This window comes from Falco rusticolus, chromosome 2, assembly GCF_015220075.1.
Source record: "Falco rusticolus isolate bFalRus1 chromosome 2, bFalRus1.pri, whole genome shotgun sequence".
Taxonomy (NCBI): Eukaryota; Metazoa; Chordata; class Aves; order Falconiformes; family Falconidae; genus Falco; species Falco rusticolus.
Genome location: NC_051188.1, coordinates 91,471,563 through 91,485,373, shown reverse-complemented (window position 1 = coordinate 91,485,373; position 13,811 = coordinate 91,471,563). Strand labels below are relative to the sequence as shown.

Here is a 13,811-nt window from a genome sequence, read left to right as displayed (position 1 = left end):
ACCAAACCAACACAACCTCTCTTCAAAGGAAGGAAACACAGATTCATACTTGTTTGCTACACAGCATGTTTTTACTAAGCAAACGGTACGTCCTTATGTTTGTACTGCATTTGAACTATGTAAGCAGTGTCTGAAGGGGTCCCTTTCCTGCCATTGAAACTTAACAGCTTTTTTAACCAGAAAGATCCTCTGTAGAAGATGAAAGACCAATTTTTAGATATAATTGGTCCAAAATGTTCTTTTCCTTAAAATAAGATATCCCTCTCCCCATTTTCTTTTGATTTCAAATGAATAACACAGATTAAATACACACCTGAAATGTTTGAATCCACAACCTGTCATAGCCTGAAGGATTCCTTAGAATGACTTCAGCAGGATCATAACTGGTAAAAAGTTGCACAGAAAATATGTAGGCAGGGTAAAAATGCCATTTCTCTTTTGCTACTCATTGGTGGTGAAAGCATATTATCACAAGATAGGTTTTGAAACCGTTCTGTGGCTTTGTGGTGGTGAGTCACAGATGTGAGAAGGTTGTTTCTGTGAGCATGAAATTCAGTGACATACAGAGGGGAGCTATGCTGCAGTGATCCTTTCTGTTGGGGTGAAATCCCCCTGCCTAATATACCTGCCAAAATAAACCTCTTGGAAAGGCCAAATCTGTCATTCCTGTAGCCTTAGCACTGAGGCATACAAATACAGACAGTTCTTGACACTCTCCATCAAATCCTGCCTGTAGTAATCAAAACCTGACCCTGAATCAGACAGATGTTCAATTGTGCTGTATATAGTGAGCTACGTTAGAATGTAGAAGTCTATCATATTTGTAAATGTATTTTAGTGACATTTTCTGGTTTTCAAGTTCATAGTATGTTTGTTCATCTCACTCCCATTTGCCTGAGTGAAATTTTGGCTGTGTGACTAGTCTGATCTTCAGATCCAGCTGGAAAGACAAAAACTTTATGCAAGACAATTGTATACTCCTTTAAGTATTTAATTGCCAGATTTTACAAGCAGCTTCAGCACGTGCCTTAAAAAGAAGCTAATCCTAATACAAGGCAAATTACTAAGGAAAACATGGGGAAAAAATTGTTAGGATTAACTAATTCCAGTTTTATAATTTCATTTTTTCCCTCCTCTGTGAGGAAAAAAAAAAAAAAAAGAAAATCATGTTTTTGTTTCCTGTAGGAGATTTGCATGGAAACCTGGATGATCTTTTGCTGATATTCTATAAGGTAAGTAGGTAGTCTGGGACGTAGCATTTTCACTTCACGACTTGTTGTTGAGAACACATATTTATGTCTGATCTATTTATCACTGTTAGAACTGTACATGTGCTGTGTGTGTACCACGCACCAATTTGAATGGTGTCTTTATCATAGCTTTTCCTTCTCTATATTCTCCTCACTGTGCAAGGAGATCCAGGAGATGTTTCTCTTCCTAAATGTTGAACTGGAGCACAAACCAAAACTTTAGAGGGTTTCTTGCAATGTCTCCAAAGTCTTGCCAGTGTTTCATATTCCATATTGACTTAAGTCTTCTAAAATCAGGAGCTAACTTAATTCCTGATGTAACAGTACACCATGGATAATTTTGGCCCTCCAGAAAAAATGCAGAAGCTTTCATTTAGGTTCTCCGTTGATACCTGCAAAATGTTTATTATTGTTATTTGTTTACATGAAACAGTGCTATCTGTTTAAAAGCTTTTTAAGGCTTGGAAGCAGTCACATAGCCTGCACAAAATGGAAGTACCTTGGGCACTCTTCATATATCTTTGAACAGCTGATCACTTTTTAATGTTAAAAAAGCTTAGCTCCATTTTACTGATGTGAAAAAGATTAAGCTCCAGGCTATCTTTTGCACAATTGTATCTTTAACTGAAGATGCGGGAAATTTCCTGTATTTAGTTTCACATTTATCTTTAGCGTGAATCACCACCTTTCATTTAGCAGATACTCTTTGATTTGAGCTTTCCGGGGGAAAGGGCTTGTGTCTGGTCCTTATACATTCATCTGCACTGAATGGAAACTGAAGTGAACTAAACCAGGTGTTTAAATGATGTATTCCCCCCTGCTTCCAACTTCGTTACACGTTATCTGACATTGGCTGAATGGAAACTTGCCCAAGTGCATACCTGAAGTCTGTTGAAATATAATCAGACCTTATTACAGAGTTCTGCTTTTCTTATTAATCAATCAGTTACGTTTAGATGGTCCTTGGCTTGCAGGCTTTCAGTTGTTATTTTAATTAGACAATCTCCGTTTTTGAAACTGGAATAGGAGTATGATACAAATTGGTTTCATACACTGGAATGTGAAAAAGAACTGTTTTGAAGATAAATGCTGGACTATAGTTATATTTACAACTGCAGTCAGCCTGGATTTTACCCTTCTGGGGTAAACAGATGATGATTCTTTTTCCCTGCTTTAATGGATGTTACAGAGAAAACACCTCTAAGCAAGGTGTAAATCCTGACTTCAGTAAATTCAGAGCCAAAACTCCCACTGACTTCAGGGACAAGAGTTTACCCCTAGTTGTTCTCTGTTAAGCTTTTAGTGGAGTCCTTCCACCAAACCAAATAAAATGGATAAATACTTTGTCATTTCAGAGTGGTTGAGAAAATGGAGAGCGCATGATAGAGCTGCTTAGTTATTTAGAAGCAAATTAAATGACACAGTATTTTCCGTCCCCTCTGAGCAGTTTACTCAGCTGAGCAGTGAACCCAGTCAGCTTCTGGGATCCATTTGTTTTCTGGTTCCCTAGCTCTGTTTCAGCTGGAAGAGATTTCTTCCTTCAATGTGGTATGAATCACCTGTAACCTTAAACAAGAGGGTGCAATCCTAAACAGTGCGATGAGGAGCGTGGTGATCTCCGGAGTCTGTGCAGAGCTATGCAGAGCTGAAATCGCTGCTGAAGTATTCTGCAGTCCTGCATGCAGACCAGGTGCCTGGAGCATGTTTGTCCAGGGAACTTTTGTCACAGCACTTTTACAAACTGCCAACAGCAAATACACAGAAGCTAGCAGTCTACAGTTTATCGATAGAATACTGGTTGTAATAGTGTGTATAATTCTTAAACCTGGTTTGGGTAAGACTAAGATAATTACTTTTTTCTCGACAGCCAGATTGTAAGGTTCATTCAGTCCCTGCATTAATCTCCATTAAATTACAACATTTCTGAAGTTCCTTGAAATGCTTGAATTTTACATTATGTATTGCTAAGTTTGATTGTTAAATGGATGCTATGGATAGAAATAGCCTGAAGCTGTAGAAAATGCAAAGGACAAATGGAAGTTAATTAATCACTAACCCAGCACATACAGTAATGATGCTCAGCAACAAGTTGCTAATCATTAGAGGGCCTTGTTCACCTCTTTAACAGATCAGAGGCTGCAACAGCTTTTTAATTTAGTTTTGCTCTTATTGTTGGTCAAAACCACAGAAAAGGAAATTAAAACTTTGCATGAGTGTGGAACAGAACTAAAATGTTCATTGAAGTCGGAAGTCTAAAACAAACTCTCATTTAAAACTAAGAATTGTGGGTAAACTTTTCCAAAAGAAGAATTATAGAGTCTGGCAAGTGCTTCAGTAGATCTATCTTTCGTGAGGACTGCAGTTACAGAGTGGCTGTGTGTATAGTGAAAATCTGCTGGTGATTCACATGCCTATTGGTTTTTAAGGCAAAGCTTTTGTTAATTCATCTTTCCAGGAGCTGCTGCTGAGTCTCTCCTGTCTGTTCCACTCCTGAAATCTGTCCTTTCTTTTTTAAAACCACTACAATCCACTGCATTAGCAGAGTCTTAGAAATTTCCACTCTTGTGAGCACAGAGCAACCACAGGCCTCTTCTAAACTTGAAGAGAGCTGGGGAGAAGCTATGGCAAAATCCAAGCAAACCATATTTACAGCAGTCAGGATTGTGCTGCTGTGAGAACTGAGAGACCAGGATTCACTACTGCATCCTGACATAACAGCAGAGGACACTGATTGGGACAAAAAAGATATTTCCTAATGGATTCAAATGAAACATTTAATTGAGTCCCTGGCCCAGTCATGCATTCTGCAATAAACCTGCAAAGGCAGTGCATCAGGGAACGCCACAGGAACATAGGAAATGCTGGACTCTGATGCAGTGGCTATATTCAGGAAGTGGAATGTCTTGCAATGCTATCAAACCTGTTAAGAGTGGCTTACACAGTCGTAATGTGATTTTATAGATATGTTCTATCGATAATTCTTGTGCATGCCAATAGTGAAAAGAGAGGTTCCTTTTTCTGGCAAGTCAAAATTGAAATAATATTTCTGATGTTCATGACTGGAAATGATGAAGCTGCGTGTAGTTGCTGCTATACTTTCTGTAAGCTGATGGCACCCATTGACGTGTTGATAACTAATCTAATGAAACGTGACATCAATTCGCAATACTAGCTTTTGGTAAGTCACTATTTATAATAAAGCATTGCTCTGTATCTTCAGGGAAAAATAAGGTAAGAAATACCTGTAGGTACAGCCTCTCAGATTTGTGAGCGTTCCAGTATTTGTGAGCGTTTGCCCTGGGTGGGGACAAAGTGCAATATGAGTAAAATTCAAGTAGTGCTTTCAGGATTAAAGCAACTTGAATCAAGTTCCTCAGAGTTCTGTATTAAGATTTGATGTCCTCTGGACTAGTCTTTCTCAGGAGTTTTGGAAGCATACGCTGCAAACAACATAAATATATGAAATCCATTTTCTTACTGTGTAAGGAAGCATAAGGACCTGCAGACTTGCATCAGAAGATAATTTTCCATGGATTTTTTGTCTTCCATTCAAAAATTAATGACTTCTATTTGCAAGTGCATAACTTCCTGGCAGCAGCTGCATTAACAGAAAAGTGTATTTTATTGCAAGAATCATGTTCCTTTTGGTCCTTTTCAGTTTAACTTAATAAGTAGAGCAAAGGGTTGGGGACGGTATCATAAGAACAGCTAAAGAGGTCACCTCTTCTCTGATGGCTCATACAGATTGTCTCATATGGAGATTTTTGTTCTTAAGCAGTGGAAATAAAGAAATGCTGCATTTTAGATCTTGGTATTAGGCAGGTTTTCTGCAGATTTTCTAGCAATGTGATCATCATTTAAATGCTATTTCCTGTATTACAGTAGCATAGCAGCATCTCTAAATGTCCTTGTTTTTGTTTCTTTCTGCAGAATGGTCTGCCTTCAGAACAAAACCGTTATGTCTTTAATGGGGATTTTGTTGACAGAGGGAAAAACTCTATGGAAATACTTATAATCCTCTTCGCATTTCTTCTTATCTACCCCAATGATTTACACTTAAATAGAGGAAACCATGAAGACTACATCATGAACCTGAGGTAGATTTAGGGGGAGGGGGGAGTATCTGGCCTTTCACTAGAAATGTTGAAGCTTTTGAATGCTACTTCAGCCACTGTGACACTCTGTAGCAGAAATAATGTTTTATTAGATATTCAGGTGTAGCTTTGCATCTTCAAAATGTGGGAGGGAGACAAAGAACATCCTCATTACACACAGACACTTGAATGGCGGTCATGTGTTGTCTCTGACCTAACCACAATCCATTGAAGTCAGTGGGCTCAGTGCAGCTTCCAGAGTATCAAATTTGAGGATGACATTTTAGTTAAAACATTGGCTTTTTCCATAGCATAGCAAAAGACATAATAGTATGCAATATAATGGAACCAGTAAACCAGGAGCTGATATTTCACTTAACTTTAGACTAAGATGTCACTTCTCAGACATGAGGGGCAGGTAAATAACCCAACTTCTACACAGTGGAGCTCCAGTAGCTGAGAGGTGGCAGTCTGCCCCGTTGCAGGACCAGCTGAGACCCTGTTTTCTAAAACAGGCGGTAGCACTCAGCTGTACAGCCCTGCCAAGGGAGCGAGCACAGCCAGTGTCTCTTGCCATAGGGGAAGTGTGACTTGTAAACAAAATCATCTCACAGACACGAGAACGCCTCAGTCCCAGTCCCTACAATTCTAAGGCACCCCAGTAAGTCTTTGGGTGACTGGCTGGGGGGTAACCTGTTGTACCACTTCGAGCATTTGATGCATGCTCACAGAATACGTTGCAGTTTTAACACGGGCATAAACCTGGGTTAGAGGGCCTGCCTGTGTTCAAATCCTATTAATGATACACCTAAGAGAATCAGTTTCACATACTTCCTTTTTCCAGCACTTAATTTAAAAGAAAATAAACAGCAAACCAACATAAACCAAACCAGTTACTTTATCTACAAGGTAGGAAAATTCCCACCCAAAATAACGGAAAATACTAACTAAGTCTGTGATGGTACGGAGTGCAAAGATGCATTCCTGCGTATGGCTCTTTGCCAAGCGTTTTGATTAGCAGTGCTGCATATCAGTAAATCTGAAAACTGAGTTAGGGTGTTGTGAAAATGCCTCTTGCTCCAAAGATATCTTAGCGTTAAAAGAACAAAGTATCTAAATCCTTGTGGGGGAAAAGACGTGATAGACAACATTGTCTAATCAAGTTGAGCGATTTAGAACAAAACCTCTGTGGAGGTTTTGTGAGAATTTTTGCCCACCGTCAGTTAGGTTCCTTTGAAATTTTTCTCCAGTATCTAAAAAGTAAAACTGCTAAGCTATTTCATTTAGATGTGAAAAAGATGTGAAAAACTTAGTAATTAACTGGTCTGGATTCTGTTCCTGATCCCTTGTATGTACAAGGAATCGGTTTAACGCAATTCTCGAGACAGAGCTGAAGAAAGCACATTTAAACTGAGGTGAGACAGAATGGCAGGAGAAAAAGAGGTCTAGAAAAATCATGGCAAACACTATAGCACAAAAAATCATGCAGAAGAAGCATACTGAAAACCAGTTCACGATGCTGTCCTATTTTCAGATACGGCTTCACAAAAGAAGTTTCGAAGAAGTACAAGGTAAGGTGGTTCCTCCTCCCACTGTATTTTCTTTGTAGTCTTGCACATGTAAAATGAAACCTGTGTAAACAAGAAAACTTCCAACCAGTTCATTTAGGTGTAACACAGAATGACTTTAGTAATGTAGTTGAGATAATTTTGGATTGTCAGTGGAATAACTAAAAATACAGTTTTAACTCTTTTATGCTTAGAATTCTATGGGATGAAATAAATAACGTCCATAAGGCCACTCAAGAACACAAAATGAGGTGAACATGAAAGAAAAATGAAATGCTACAGAGACAATGTAAATGGCTCTAAAGTAAATATCAGAACATGTTTGTCAGTGTTGCAGTTTGGGGTGTCTGGACAGAACTGTTCTTACAGACTGTGGCAAACACTTCGGCAAAATCTTAAATTTAGAAGCAACAGCATCTGCCAGAAATAGGATCTAATATAAGAGTATGTTTTACAGGACCACGGGAAACAGATTTTGTGTCTTCTGCAAGATGTCTTTAGCTGGCTTCCCCTTGCCACTATAATTGATAGCAAAGTTCTTATCCTACACGGAGGGATTTCAGACACCACAGATTTGGATTTCCTGAATGCACTCAAGAGAAATAAGGTAAGAGGTCATATTCATGTGGGGGTAATTTTGTTTCTTTACAAAATTTAGCAGTACAAATGCTAAGATCAAGTTGTTTGCAATAGGAAAGGAAACGGCTGCTGTGTAAGGCATGTAAGGAAAAAAAAGTTTTGTTTTTGTTCAAAACCAGTGTTTAGGAAGAAAGGTTTTAGTAAGTGTTGGGAGCCAATTGTTTGGCTGCTGTAAAACAACATGGGTCTTTTGACTCTGAAATAACTAAACCCACTTTGGATACCTCCTTCCTGCAGTGATGACGCATTAGCCAGAGAAGTATGAAAAGTACTTAATTCCCAGCCATTTCTAAACACTTTAAAATCAATCTAGCCACATCTTTCTAGCATTGCCTTTTGTCCTGGGGCTGTGCTTCTTCCATCTGTTGTGTGGGGAAAGTTCTCCAGCTGTGAGGTGCTCCTTTGGCAGCAGCTGAGCTTTGCAGATGTGGGAGACTCTTTCCAGCAGAATCAAACTTCAAGACCTGTCCTTGAAAGAACAGAAACTACTGTTTTTCAGGGATTTGGAATACAGAAATATTCATTTTTTTTTCTGAAATGGTGAGCAAACACAGCTCTTTCAAATCGGTGGAAAATGGTGTGGGATTTGGTCTCGATTTGGACAACTAAATCAAGACGTCTGCTTGTGATCAGGGTGCTTAGGCTCCTTATAATCAATGGAGATCCAGGAGATCTGGTGGAGATCCTGGTCTTGTCATTGCTCAGGTGTAAGTCTCTGTTGCTGTTCATGGAAGCACCCTGTAGCCTAGGGATGTCCCCTCTGGCCTCTGGAGAAAGTTGTCTTTGCAGATCTCCTCCACTGGTCTCCTTTAGGTCTGATTCGCATCTGTCCACCTCATGGTAATTCACAGGCATGGTAGAGCATCCCAGGTGGCACAAGATACCTATGTTTATGCAACCTTGTGTACCTTGTCATTAGCATCGGTGGAATCTAGAGCTATTTCTTTCATGCTCGTGTCTTCTAATGCAGAATTAAATGCTTTACAGGACAGTCAGGTGAATCTGTTTCTTAAGGATGTGAAAAAAGGGCAATGAATACTTCTGGTCATCGGAGCCTAGGCTCTGTTGGCTGTACCACTGTGCACTAAAATTGGGTGCCTAACTACAGATTTAGGTGTGTCAACTGCGAGTTGAGTTCTGCCCACGCTTTCACCAAGGCTGGGCTCAGCGTGTTACCGATGCGGTATCTGTGAAATGCAGAATGAACAGGTCAAAGTTGCTGCCACGGGAGCGCATTGCTAATGAGACATGTGTGGGCCACAACTCAGGGCGATATCACTCAAGGCCAACTGATGTATTTTAATTGGTACAGCTGGCAACTGACAGGTCTTAAATACTGGTCAGTGCACAGGGGAATAACCCAGTGTTTTGCATGTTTGTTTTGCATCAGTCCTTTTCTTTGTTAAAGAGTAGAATTGGGGGTGTGTGTGCAGTGTATGTGTGTGTGTGGTTGTGCAGTGTGTGTGTTTTGTTGCTGGGGTTTTTTTTTTTGTTCCGGAAATGAGCTAGTATGAGAAAATTTCAAATGAGAAGAGAAGGCACTCCCTGGAGAAGAGTCTGTATTAATGGGCATTCATGGAGCCATAAAAAGCAAATGCCCATGCACAGTGGAGGAGGCTGATTTAACAATAAAAGGGCCTGATGTAATACTTCATCAATTTTACTGTTATCCTCCTGATATTACATTTATTTTAGCCAAATTGACCTAGCAGCAAGTTACTGTATCAGACCAGTAGTGAATGCAGTTTCATCTCAGTACAATAAATGTACTGAGTTTTCAGTTTCCAGTGAAGCTGGGCACTTACGTGTCATCCCTGAGCCTAGGCTGTACTTGCTGTACAGTGAGACCTTATGATTGACTGTGGCTTGAAATGAGTTTGTGCATCTGGATAAGAATAAGAGAGCAGCTCTGAAGAGGCTGTTCACTGATAGATATAAAGCAAAATTTCTGCAAGTGCCAAAATCTGCAGCTTCCACCAAACCTGTGAGTTCAGGACATTACAAGAGTTCAATATTGAGTATAGGAAATGGGAACTGATGGGCCTTTCAGCTAACATCTCTGTATCTTCTTTATGTTCTGGTAACAATGCTTTTTGTTTGTTTGTTTTTGGTTTTGTTTTTTTTTTAAGTTGAAGTCTTTGATGCGGCCACCGAATTCAGTGAGAGACACACAGCACCAAGGGAAGGAGAGAATTCCCACAACCAGACCCAGTAAACATATTGCCAACCAGAATGTTGCAGGGAAAACACAACACATCTCTTCATCAGGCTCCACTGAGCCTTCAGGCTCACATTTGCCACCAGACCCTGCCCTGAAGGAATGGAAACAAGTAGGTGAAACCAAAGACAGGCTGATACCCAAACCCCTCCTGTACAAAACCAGCCCATGCTCTATTCAGGCAGTATGTTTGAGTCTGAGGGAACTGTCTCTTACGAAGAAACCCATCATTTTGGGGAGTATACTAGCCAGCTATTTGTTAGTTGGATGCTTTTTGTAGACCTGGCAATAAAGGCTTGTGATTTTATATCTTACAAGTACAATTTGCCCAGTGTTTCCTTTTCTTAGCCGTCAGGAGGGGGAAACGCCGAGTGTGCAGTGTGTTTGCATGCCCTCGTGTGGCTGGATCTGTTGGGACATACGTGGTTGCTTTAAATAGGTCAGCTTTTGCAATTGTTAGTGAGAGCGAGCACCTTTTTTTGGCCCTGGTTTTGACAGCTGAATGCTGATACTGTCCAAAAACCCCAGCTCCTGAGACCTAGAGACTGATTACTCAAGAGTGGGAAGATTTTGTCCTCTACCTCTTTATTTCCTCTTGAGTGGTTACAGGTAATATGGAGCTCTTGTTGTACTACAATTTAATAAATAGTGACAACTTGAAAAGCTTAATTTGCAAGGCAATTTAGAAGTTCAAAATTTAGTTCTGTATAAGTTTATTTTTCTGAGCTTCTCTTCAGACAACCGCTTTAAGGGGCAGACAATTTTCTTTTGCTTCTTGGGAAGTAAATCTCTCTGAAAATGTGATTTCCCAAGATACCTATCTGACCCACAAACTAACGTAATAGGCACAAGCAACCCCCACTCCTTCCCAAATCTGTCATTCCCCCAGCTAACCAAGTGTTCACTGAGCTGCACTCACAAATGTGAAATGGAATGTGTTCATGTAAACCTTGTCCAGGGAGTTTTAAACAAATGTCTTTTGCCTAATGTTTGCTACCGACTAGAATTATTAGGTTAGGTGACTTCGAACCATGATAATTCGTCCTCATGTCTGAATCCTGCTAAAATGCTAACATGTAAAATCTTATTTAGAAATACGAGTTAACCGAAGACAACAGAGGCAAAAGCAACTCCTGTCATGTTCAGAGCAGGCACTCCCAAGCTTAGGTAGAACCGCAGACCCATGTGGTTATCAGGTCTGTGCTGGGAAATAGAAAATGCCTCTCACCTACATCCAAAGGCGGCAGCTTTTGCACTCTCAAATAGCCCAGGTACCATACCTGCTGCACCTACGTGAGCCTGGAAACCTCAGCGTTAAAAGGAGGTACGTTTCTGAAATAATATTTATCTGAAAAAAGTTCACCCAAAGTCTCCATAATGTTTCTTAAGAAAAGTAGAACGGAAGTTGCAGCCCAGAAGAATCCCCTACTGAAAGGAAGGAAGAAAACACAAGACCTACTTGTTAGCTCAGGTGTTTTCTCTGCTGCGGGGTTTTTGTTATGGCCAGTACTTTACACAGCCATAGCCTGTCAGTCCTCACTTGCTTGAATTTGCCATTTATAGATCCTTGACATTCTCTGGAGTGATCCAAGAAGCCAAAATGGCTGTACACCAAATAAGTGTCGAGGGGGAGGTTGTTACTTTGGTCCTGATGTCACTGCCAAGCTGTTTGAAAAGTATAACCTGAAGATGCTCATCAGATCTCATGAATTTAAGCCAGAAGGTTATGAGATCAGTCACAATGGGAAGGTAAGATGCTTCCATATAAAGTAGAACTCTCCTGTAAATTTCACAGGCACATTCGCAGTAGATTTGTCTGCAAAGTTAATTAAAAAAATGAAGATGGGTTTGCGGGAATCATGAGCTAGATAGCTGTTAGAATGAGTTACGGAGTTCTGACAAACAAAATTCTTGACAGCTTCAGGAGTGGGGAACTAGCTTATTTGTGTGAAAACAAATGTACATAAACAAAATCCCTGAGGAGAGTTTTGTGTAAATACAGTGCAAGAGATACTCTAAGGCTCTAGAAGTCTTTTAGTGTCTGGCCCTGCTTTCTGATATGCTGTATCAGGAGGCCAGCTAGAATCCTGAACAACAGGTCTATCTTAGGAAGAGGTTTCTGTTAAGCAGCACGTTGTATCACACTGCCCTCTGAACAGAAGTCTTCCTATGACAGGCCAAAAATACAGGCCTGAAGCTCTGACTCAAAAAATATGAGCAATTTGGTCAACAACATAGTTTTTGATCTCTGGTTTTACATGTAGACACTTCATTTTGTAACCTGCATGTTTTTCTAAGATCAGTTTCAGAAATTGGTCACAAGAAGAGTTGTAGCCAATCCAGTTTCTTTGTTTCCTATGATCAGGTTATTACTATATTTTCTGCCTCTAACTATTACGAAGAGGGGAGCAACCGGGGAGCATATATCAAACTGAATCCCGAACTGATTCCTCGGTTTGTACAGTATCAAGTCAGCAAGTACACACGCAGGCAGAATCTTCGGGAGAGGTAAAGCTGTGCGTTGTGTGCAGTGAGCACGTACCCACTTAGCATGCGAGTACCTGCCACAAATGTATAGCTTGACTGAGTAATTGAATAAGCATCTATCTTCCTTGGGTTTCCTTGGTTTTTTTCTATTTTACAATTTACAAATTAATACAGTAGACAAAAATGTGTTCTAAGTGCTCTAACCTGGTTTCCTGAGAAACTCCCGAAGGTAAGTGGTTAGAACAGACAATTGTCATGGACTCATAAAAGGGCCTGTGCCTGTCTGTCAGGTCTGTGTTAAGGCTACAGCCTTAATCTGGACAAATCCTGTTACGAATTGAGTCCAAAAAGTTTATCATGACAGCTTTGCCATGCCTAGCACTGTGATAAGACTTACTAAAGCAAAGCAGCTTAGAATTACCTGCATAAACTCGATTATCTTGTAAATTCAAATTATTCTTATTGGGCTTTCTTTGTTTTGTTGGTTTGGGGTTTTTTTTGCCCCAGTCTTGTCTTTTAGGATGACCCTAAACATACTACATGTTAAAGGACATAGCAATTTGGCAAATCATGTTAAAAAGCATAAAATGCTAGAAGATTTAAATCCTTTAATGATTTGGTCTGCATTTTTTCCCCTCTAGGGTGGGTACAATTGAATCATCTGCCTTAAAGTCCTTACGAGAGAAGATTTATGCTCACAGATCTGAACTCACTAGTGCTTTTGCACAGTATGACCTCAAAGGCACAGGTAATGCTACCTCTTTGTCCAGTTGCCACCACGGGGAAAACAGCTTCTGTGTGTGGGGGGGCAAAGGGGACAAACCCCATAGACAAAGGTCCTGCCTGCCAGCGTAAGGCTGGAGGGCAGAGAGACTGGTTGATCTCGTCTTCTTCCTGACCACAAAGGACAGGTATTAGCAAGTGTTTAGCCCCAGAAAACAACTTGAGGGGATGAAGCTTTAAGTAGGAAGAAGAAAACAACTGAAACACGTGGGCAAATAAGGAAATGGTGGTTGTTGTTGGGCAGAGTTTGGGTAGGCAAATCCAGCTCCAGAAGCTCAGAGGGCACCACCTTTCCTTACGAGCACCTTCAGAAGATGTCAGGCAGGGAACTAGGGTCTCAGGTGAGGGGGAACCGGTCTCCTCCTGAATCTGGGAGACATCCATGGAACGCTTACTGGTTATGCCACTAGCAGACACACTCATGCATCAGCTGAAGAAAAGTCAGTGGCAAAATTATACACAAACGTTTTATGCAGGAGCAAGGAGTTGATTTCTAGCACAAATACAACTTTTCCTCATGATGGCTTCTCACTTGACTGGGTTATCTGTGTCCCTAAAAGGGCAATCGATAACTTGATGGTACTGTTTCTTAGGCCGCTGAACAACTGTTTAACGTTTTTGTCTGATTGGGTTTTCAGCCACTTAGGTCTCTCTAGCTGCAGCTCAGCTCAAACCAGAACTACTCTTTATGGCATAATCTGGTTTCTCAGAAGCTATTAAAACATGCCAAACATTGTATTAGCATCACAAAGTTGTTGAGGTTTACCTGTGG

The 13,811-nt window shown here is 40.4% G+C and overlaps 1 protein-coding gene across 5 annotated transcripts in view; it reads left to right on the top strand.

The window, feature by feature from the left end:
• Positions 1-13,811, top strand: part of PPEF1 (protein phosphatase with EF-hand domain 1) — a 42,131-nt gene that overhangs the window by 25,629 nt on the left and 2,691 nt on the right. For all 5 annotated transcript variants that reach the window (XM_037377248.1, XM_037377250.1, XM_037377251.1 and 2 more), the window contains 8 exons: positions 1,186-1,232; positions 5,181-5,347; positions 6,879-6,915; positions 7,370-7,519; positions 9,681-9,881; positions 11,333-11,518; positions 12,135-12,277; positions 12,898-13,004. In XM_037377248.1, the coding sequence (XP_037233145.1) occupies positions 1,186-1,232; positions 5,181-5,347; positions 6,879-6,915; positions 7,370-7,519; positions 9,681-9,881; positions 11,333-11,518; positions 12,135-12,277; positions 12,898-13,004 (1,038 nt within the window). The remainder of the gene's footprint in view (positions 1-1,185; positions 1,233-5,180; positions 5,348-6,878; positions 6,916-7,369; positions 7,520-9,680; positions 9,882-11,332; positions 11,519-12,134; positions 12,278-12,897; positions 13,005-13,811) is intronic.